Genomic DNA, 9804 nt, shown 5'->3' with positions numbered 1-9804 from the left:
TTTCTTTAGTAGTTTCATATAATATTTGCTACTTTTTTATTACCCTATTTCTACCTTTGAGACTATTTTTAGACTGTCTCTAAGTTCCAGCTTTTTATAATGAGTCTCAGCTTTTCATAATGCTGTCCTTTTATGTTAGTTATATCCATTAATTCTTTGATTTGATGTGCTTTCTTAAGATTCAGACAAACTAATTAAGAGCCTAGGTGCTGGAATAATTTTGACCCAGGCCTAAGCCTAGCCAATACCACTTACTGTGTAACCTCAGCAACTAGCTTTATAGAGTTTCCCTCCATAAGCTACACATCCATTTACCTAGAGAAACAAATCCATAGATAGCATATATGATAAGAACGAGCTTTCCATTAAGTAATTATATATCAAGAAAACATCCCAGCCTAGATGAACTCAAATCCATATGTCGTGAATTAGCCCATAAGACCCTATTCAGATTCACGCAGTCACATGCAATGATGGAACATGCAGGAATATCACCGGCCGGTGGGTGCAAAGTGGGTGCAAAGTCATGGATCTAAAGTTGGTGGAAACGGCAGGGCTTGGGCAGCTCTCAGGGTGGCCGACAGAGAAGGAGTGGGAGGTTCCCCAGGCCCTCAAGAGAATGCCATACCCACCAGGAGGCACCAGGAGGCGGTGACCTGATTGACAGGTTTGATACCACCCCTAAACTTTTATTTATCTTCAAATTGTCATAAAATTATGTAACTACCACAGTGATCAGGAATATAACCAACAGGATCTTGTCTCATGTTGAATATATAATCTAGTAAGGATTTGTTTCCTTTCTGAAAAATGATAGTAATTTCTTCTTAAGTGTAAGAATGAGCTGACAAAATTTTTATAGGTACCTGCTGGAGTTGCGCTGCCCCCTCCCGGGGAGGAAGGTGAGGTTGTCGGCTTAGACCAGGCTTACACTCCCCGAGCAGTTCTGCTCTCTCATAGAGTGATGCAGTGGTGAAATACTTGCTGTTAACTGAAACTTGGAGATTCATGACCACCAGCTACAGTGTGGGAAAACAATGTAACTGTCTGCTTCCAGAAAGATTTATGGTCTAGGAAACCCTAGGTGGGGACATTTCTTGTCCCATTTGATTCACAATTGAATTGACAGCAACAAATTTGTGTTTTTGGTTTATTATTTATTAGTATTGTGTTAGACTTTCTTGTACCTAGATAGAGTATTAAGTGAATCTCAAATGCAAATAATTTCCCCATTTTAAATTTAATGATAATTTTGGATATTATCTCCATTTTGTTTACTTTATGTTCCTTAACCTGTAGTCTGAAATGTTTTTAGCTGTTTATTTTCATAAAAATTCCTGTAAGGAAAATAACTAATTGAAATATATCAGACTTTCACAAATAACATGGCCACCTATATACCATGCACACGTACAATGCACATGCCACACAAAGAAAACTAACACAAGAGTGGCTACAGAGTTGACCCAAATCCCCAGAAGACGAACGTGCCTTTTGTTTGCATAACAGTTGGGTATATTACTGTCAATTGAGATGTCCAGTACAGATTGGATGTGATAACGATAGCAAGTATTTACCAAGGACCCTTTTGCACTGTGTTTACATTGAAATTGTTGCATGTTTTGTTTTCTACATATGTGTGATTGAAAGTAAATGTAGTGATTGACCTGCAGATAACCAGAGAAATCGCAGATATTTATACTAAGACACTATAAACACTTATATAAACCAGAGGTTATGTAAATAGGTACGTCTTTGAAATTTAAAAACTTTCATATTGAGACATGGTGGCTTTGGGAAAATCATGATTCATAATCATTTGGTGAAGGGGGAAAATAGGATAGCTTTTGATAATGAAATTTATACAAAAATAATTCATACTATTCCACAGTTTATGCAATTCTTCATAATTCTTTTTGTACAGGTAACATGTTAGAAATTTCAACATAAACCCTCCTGAGTAATAAAAACATTTGAAAAATTGAATCATTAGATTCAAAACAAAATGTGGCACATAACTCCTTGAATAATGATGGATATTCGTACCTATGCCAGGGGTTTAAGTGGGGAGGAAATGTTTTGAGAATGATGAGGGCAATGAATGTACAAATGCGCTTTAAACAGTGGTGTATGTATGGATTGTGATAGAAGTTGTATGAGCCCCTAATAAAATGATTAAAAAAACCAAACAAACCCCTCAGGGCCAACTAGGAGAGTAGAGATACCAGGAGGATTAGGGGAGGGTGGGGTGAGAAAGGGAGAATTGATCACAGGGATCAATCTAGAACCCCCTCCCAGGGGGACAAATAACAGAAAAGTGGGTGAGGGGCAATGGAGAATGATGTAAGATATAGGGAAAAAAATCTATAACTTCTCAAGGGTTTGTGGAGGAGGGTGGACTGGGGATGGAGGGGGAGAAATGGGGAGCTGATACCAGGGGCTCAAGTGGGAAGAGAATGCTTTGAAATGATGATGGCGGCATATGTGCAAATGTGCTTGACACACTGGAGGAATGTATGGATTGTGATGAGTTGTAAGAGCCCCCCCATAAAAGTATTTTTTTTAAAAAGAAAAAAGTATTTAATTTAAAAATGAATAAATAAACATTTTAAAGGGAAAAAAAAAGATGGATATTCATGACAATGAGCAATCCCAAGGTACTATGGGATTCTGAAAGACTTCCTGATCTGTCATTGTTTACATTACGAATAATGTAGTGTTAGTGGAATTTTAGTCATCCTTTCATATGGTGAGGTATATTTCATATATTTATGTGGAGTTACATGACAAGCTCACAGAGAAACATTTACATCGATACAGATTATAACTAAAATTATTTGCTTTATGAATATTCTGTGTGCACACATTTGGTTACTATTGTGGTATAAGGAGGGAATAGTTATGGATGGAATGGTGAGATTCAAGTTTTAATTAAAGAAGTGTGATTTGTAATAGTCTGTGAACATAATCCACACTTAAACCAATATTTCTCTGTGAAAAATGTATTAAGAGGTGTAAAGAATCAATTTAACTTACAAGTGTACTCTTGAAGGGGTTCCTCGGTGGTACAAATAGTTAGTGTGAAGTAAAAACTAGGAATTGGCATGAAATTTGTGTCTCAATAAACTAGCTGCTTGATACGGTACTTTGGGTGTGTGTGTGTCCTATTTTATATTTTGATCATTGGTTTTATTCTGGTTGCTTAAAACTTAGTAATTCGTTCCTATGAAATCCAAGTAATGTGGTAATTCCCTTTTAAACTATTCTGTGTCCTATCTTGATAGGAGTTATATTGTGAGACAGGTGGTCAGTGGGATGCAGATATTTCAAATAAGTATTTAGCTTCCAATTTCTTTAATATGTTTATATGTTTTATTTCCAGCCTTTCTAGCAGTTATGATGCTCAAATGAAGAGCCTTTTAAGGATTGTGAGGATTTTTTGTCACGTCTTTCGAATCGGCCCGTCTTCCCCCAGTAATGGAGTCGATATGGGCTACAATGGGAATAAGACTCCAAGAAGCCAGGTGTTCAAGGTCAGAAAAGTATGTGACGTTATTAGGAAGATAGACGTAAGAGAGATGAATTTGACAAAGCATACATTCATTAATCAGAACCATCATGAACAGGACGTAAGTTTGGTTCATATTGTATCTTTTTTAAAGTTAGGAACACCTTTCTCCTTTCTCTAATCAACAAGTCTTAATTGGTGAGATTTCTGTATTTTTCTCAGAAATAAAATTTTGACTTCATTAGTGTTTTACTCTAAGAGATATTTAGCGTGTCAGTTTAATTTTGTTAGATTTTAAATGTTTCGGTAAAATGAAGTCACCATTGTCCATACATTTAAAAGATAAACAACAACAACCTCAATGCTTTAGAGTCCACTCTGACTCACGAGAGCTCTGTCGGGGCTGATAGAACTGGCCCTGCGGGTTTCAGAGACGAGATCTTTACAGAATTAGAAAGCCTCATCTTTCCCCCCTGTTTCTTAACAGGAATTAAAACAAAACAAAACAAAAAACCCTTTCATTTAAATTGTGTTTTTGTGTCTATTTTCATGTTTATATTCATCTACTGGGTTGATTTATCATGGATTCTTGGAATCCCTTGAAGGAAAAATCATTGAAATTATTTCTTACAACATTCTTTATTGTTTGAATTGTGTTTTATATAATAAACACATGCATGACTGGAATCTTGGGGAAAATATCCTAAGGCAGTGTTACTAGTTTTATACCCACCTTAATTATAATTTTAGGAAGGAAACAAAATATTATTGCAGTATTATATTTTAAAATAATTCATTTTGGCAAAAAGTGTAATTCTTGAACATTTTTTTTTTAAAAAATAAGAGATTTTTGTTTCAAATTGTGTTTTGGGATTGATGAAGACTTGAATTTTTTAAGTATAGCGTACTTATCCAAAGAATGATCAAAATGTTTTTATATATGCTGCTTCCTCAGAACTTGGGGTTGCCTGGTGGTGTGGTAGCTATGCCTTGGGCTGCAGTCGGCAGCACCAGCACGCAAGGTGGGCTTGCTGTGAGACGTCGTTGACTCCAGCGCACTTAGCCTGGTTTCCCTCCAAGATTAGGGTCTGGGAAGTGTGAAGTAAAATGAATGATTTCTGCTGTTAGGGTTGTTTTCTTACATGAAGACTTTTGTCAGACTTCTAAACCAATGGTTTGTAAACATTTTTATACTAGTAGAAAAGGTTCCTTAATATCTGGATTAAGTATAAGAGCCTTCTTGGAAGGTGTGTTTGTTTTGTTTTTTTCATGTGTTGTCGGAAAGAAAATTTTGAGCTTCAAGTGGATGAGGCTTCAGGGTTCGTGGAAAAATGGACTTAAAATTGAATTTTTATGTAAACATTGTGACGCTTGCTCATAATTTGTGTATGTTTATGTGTAATCCCCCTCCCTATTTTATTCTATTTTTGGTGCTATTCTGCCACCTCCTGGAAGAAGGAAATTATGCATCTTCTTGGAATTCAGACTTTGGCTTTTCATGTACACTCTGTCTGTCCTATCCTAGGTATGAGTGAAAAGTTAACCATCTTTAATGGCGACATTATTATTACTACTATTTTATTATTATGTATTTTTAAAGTGAAGAGTACATTTGTAAGGAGCCCTGGTGGCGTAGTAGGGTACGTACTACGCTGCTCTAGGTTGGTCAGTCATTCAAGTGATGAGACTGTGTACTCATGTTTACATTTAAAGTCTCAGAAACCCAAAGGGCGAAATTCTACCTGTCCTATCGGGTTGTTATGAATTGGAATCGACTTGATGGCAGTGAGTATCATGTAAAATCCACATCACAGAATGTTGTTCTTCATGTACTTGTGTTTGGTCTAGTCTGTTAGGGATTGAATCTATCCTTGGTTCTGATATCAGCTCATCCTTTTATGAATATAGAATTGAATCTAATCTAGAGTGGTCAAAATTGGGTATAGATTACTTGATTTTTCTTTTTTGGGGGGGTTAAAACTTGAATCTGCCACCTATTTGCTAATGATATCTCAATGTTCTCCTTGTATGCATTTAATGTTTGATTTGTTGTTAGTTTTCTATTCAGTCTCAATGCAGGTATCCAAACATACTGCTATCGATTTGATTCTGACTCATACTGACCCTATAGGACAAGATAGATAGCCTCTGGTTTTTGGAGACTGTAACTCTTTAGGAAGTAGAGACTCTTTTGTCTTTCTCCTCTAGAGGAGCTGGTGGGTGTGAACTGCTGACCTTGTAGTTAGCAGCCCAATGCATAACCAATGTGCCATCCATCAGGGCTCCCCACAGGCATAATAGGGTAGAAAAGTAGTATATCACTGTTTTTCACTATTAGCTTTTGTTTTATGGAATCTAGAGTTTTTACTTTGATATCATATGTTTATGATACATAAAGTCCTTCTTGTCATGTTTGTTAGTGTCTCTTATTTAATATTTTCTTTAGTATTGTTTTTTCATCCTGCATATGCTTTTGCCATTGACCACTATTTTCTTATAAATTTTGAACATACATTTTGGTAGAGCATTTTTATTCTAAAATTCAGCTAATTTTTGAAAACATTGATTAGTGTTACCCTGAAGGAATTTATTAGTTCTTTTCCCTTGAATTTTATAGGTAAAATGAGGAATCTGTGGGGTCACACAGGTCATCAGCCTTCCCACTCCTAGTGATAAAGACAGATGTTCCACATTGTCATTCTGTATATAAGATCCCCTGCTCGCTGTGTGGTGATTTGACTTGTGATCATCTTTGAGCCTTTGCTGAGTTGCTGCAATGCTGGGCTGGAAATACTGTTTTAATTTTTACCACATTTTGTCCAAGATTGCATCCATTTTATTAACTGGGTACCTATGTGTCATTTTATTGTTGGATTAGCTAGTGGATTTTCTTAAGAATGAATGGGTTTGTAGACCACATGTTTCTTTGTACGTGACATGGCTTAACATCCTGTTACTAGTTTTTTTATTTATTTCTAGAGTTCTTTAATTTTAACACTTAACCAGCCATTCTTTCAGTGTTATGAGATGTTTATCTATTGCCTTGGGAGGTTTGGCGCATGTGAAGGAGAGGTACTTTTTGTTATTGAGGCAATATGAGTGTGGAGAAGACAAGTTAGGCTTCCTGAATCATGATGTGCTTTCTCACAACTAGTAAACTATGACTATTGGTAACTTCACTGAGTTGTAGTTTGGAAAATTTGGAGCCAAGAAAGATGGAGAAACTTTTAACTTTAATATCATATCCCTTGCGTTACAACTTTTGACATTAAATTAAAAATTATTAGACTAACAGGATTTCAAAATTCTATTATTGAACCTAATTTGGCAATACTTTCCTGTTAAATCACACCTCAGCACACAGGCCTTCAACTTCTTTTTATTTTTTGCCTAGTAAGTTTGGGATTATATAATAATTTGAAATGTAACAATATATTTAAATCGTAGGATTCTCATGATTATACATAGCATATAATTAGTTCTATAGGGAGGATGACCCAAGAATATGAGCTGCAGCTGTCTTCTCAAAGGGTCAAGAAACTTGCAAATTTTTTCCCATAGTATTTGACACTGTATGGTAACAATATGTATAGAGTTCATTATCGTATTTAATGTGTCTTCTTTGTCAGTATAGAGATAGTATCTAATAAGTTATTTGAAAATTTAAAAATATATTTTAATTCTTTTTATCTATAGCTGCAGCCACAGTTGGAAATTAATGTCATTTTTCACATTTATTATTAATGATTAAGGAATGCATTTTTTATTAGATTTTTATAGGGACAAGATGTTGGGGACTTAGATTTAGTGTATATGTTATTGATATAAGAAAAAGTGAAAAAAGAGAAGAATAAGGGCCCAGGATAATTTACTACTACTATTTTTTCCCCACGTATTCTAATTTCTTTGCTGTGCTCCTTAATTAAAAAGTTTTTTTAGCTTTTTTATGTCTTTATTGCCATCATCACTTTCACACAGATCCTTACTTTTTGATACCACTTTTGGGTTATTCTGCATCTGTCTTTAAGTTTTGCACATTGTCAGCACTTGAACATAGGGTTGCTTTGTGCTCAGGCGTTAGCTCAGCGGGGTCAGCGTGTGTCTCTCCTGCCGGGGCTTCCTCTCCATCCCAGGTGCTGACTGTCTCGTTTCGCTCCTTCTCATTTAGAGGCAGGTCATTCCTTCATCTTTTGCTTCAAGCAGTTTTTATCGTCACCTGTGCTTTCCACTTTGGAGGTGTATTTTCTCATGTAAAACTAAATTGTTTTGATGACATAAAACGTGCCTTTGCTTGTTCTATGTTCAGTTTGGTGTTCCTCAAAAAGAGAAAACTTAGGCTCACACTTGGATCACAGAATGTTCAGACGTGTTCTGGGAGGGTTCGCGGCAGTGCTTGTGGCAGAAGGTGCGTCCTGCACTTTTAGTGTGCTTAGGAGCCCGGCCCTCTCCCCTGCTGAGCCTGCCTGCGGGGAAGAGCCCCAGGAAGGGTGGGCGGAGTGTGTGCTTCTGTGCTCATTTCAGTGTAAGAAAGCATGGATTCGGTTTGTTTTAAAAAGCAAGCCCATCTACTTAGGTTTACATTTGTTGACTTAATGAATTACATTTTTAGCAAGACATTTTCATTGGGCTTTTGGTGGAAATTTATAAAGCCAAGTAGGTTCCCGTTGAAGGACTTCTGTGCATCTTGTCGGGCATTGGTTAGGGCATTGGTTACGTCTTCAGTGTCACAGGCTCCCGTCCCCAGTGCGGCTGTTCCTTTTCATTCAGTCCGCTTCCCTGACCTTTGCCGGAGGGGACACGTTGACTATCCTCATATAAATGATTTTTAAAAAAGAATTTAGGACACACGGGTGATGGGCTTTATTTTTATGAGCCATTTTTTTGTTGTTGTTAATGAATAATTGGTTTTGATGGTGGTGGTGGTAGTTCCTTTTTGAGTGCTTTTTTGGGTTAATGTTTAAGTGATAATCTAGGAGTAATCGCTTGTTTGCAAATGCAAGTAAAAAGCTTTCAGAGAACGTTCTAGAAATCTGAAGAAAGGATTTTCTAAAACAGTGTAGATTGGAATGAAGGCCCTATACCCACCTCCCCCTTTTTAACTGTTAATTTCCACTTAAAAAAAAAATTAGCAGGTCTTTTAAGAACTGTTTCTTGTTTAAAAAGCCAGTTACTAGAGATGGTGTATATATATGAAGCTAAGTCAAAGGTTTCGTCATTAGGGTTCCATTTCATACATGCATGGATTTATTCCAGACAGAATGTCCTTAATTAAACATTTTTCTGCAATTAGTGGATGACTGCAGACAAGTTCTCTCAATGATACACTTGTTAGAGTGTATCTTTAAATTTGTTAGAGTACCTTCTAAAAAAGGAGAAGATGCTATTTTGTACTATGCAAAAACCCATTTTGAGGTCAGGGATAATAGCAAATTTTAAACAAAACTAAAGTTGACCCTTTCTCAAATCATTGAAGCTTTTTCAATAACTATACAGGAATGCTGTCACACATAAAACAAAAAATTTTTAGAAGGAAGGTCAAGGAAGACCTCAAAGATGAATTCAAGGTTAACATGTCAACTCAGGTTATGGTCACTGATTTTTAGGATTCGGAAGGTGTAACCTTGGTAGATATTTCTCAAAGTATGATCATGAGGGCTTATTCTGAAAAAGTTTTAAGAAACTTTAAGCTGCCGCACTGAGGGAAAGGCCAGGAAAGTTGCTGCCAGGAATTTCTTACACGGTGACAACATGACACCGCGCTCGCTTACTCTGAGAGCAGCCAGGCGGCAACGTGCCCTATGTGAATCTCACTGGAACCTTATCCTGCAGCCCTGACCTCCTTCCCCTGCAGGCCGCTTTTGTACTCCAAATTCAAAGAATGTTAGAAGGAAACACACATGGAGCCCCCTTAAGATGTCAAAACTGCTTTTTGACGTAGATTGAATAGTGCAACATTCTTTGAGGAAGGGTGAGAGATGGAAATACTGTCTTCAGAAGTATGTAATTGTAGAAAGAGGATATCTTGAGAAACAGTTGTTTTGTTTTTTTAATGATGTTTTTGCTTAATAAAGATTCCTGTGGTTTTGAAGCAATGCTTTTTGACATATCCTCATTTTGTCTCCCTTTCGTAGCATTATAATCACAATATTTTAAGAATAAAATTTTTATTTGCTTTTAATTTTCAAAGCAGTATTTTAAGAGTACTGTATAGAAGTAAGAGAACTCACGCTCCTTACTCCACCATTTTTGGTATACCATTTAGGATAAAACTTTCTAGTAAGAATCTTCTAGCTCAG

At 36.4% G+C, this 9804-nt stretch overlaps 1 protein-coding gene across 1 annotated transcript in view; it reads left to right on the top strand.

The window, feature by feature from the left end:
* Window positions 1–9804, top strand: part of HACE1 (HECT domain and ankyrin repeat containing E3 ubiquitin protein ligase 1) — a 105285-nt gene that overhangs the window by 51411 nt on the left and 44070 nt on the right. The window contains 1 exon segment of the mRNA XM_045294315.1: window positions 3383–3533. Coding sequence (XP_045150250.1) covers window positions 3383–3533 — 151 coding nt within the window.

This window comes from Echinops telfairi, unplaced genomic scaffold, assembly GCF_000313985.2.
Source record: "Echinops telfairi isolate 266 unplaced genomic scaffold, ASM31398v2 ScPeMD7_3533;HRSCAF=4204_0, whole genome shotgun sequence".
Lineage (NCBI taxonomy): Eukaryota > Metazoa > Chordata > Mammalia > Afrosoricida > Tenrecidae > Echinops > Echinops telfairi.
This window is presented reverse-complemented; position numbering and strand designations above follow the sequence as displayed.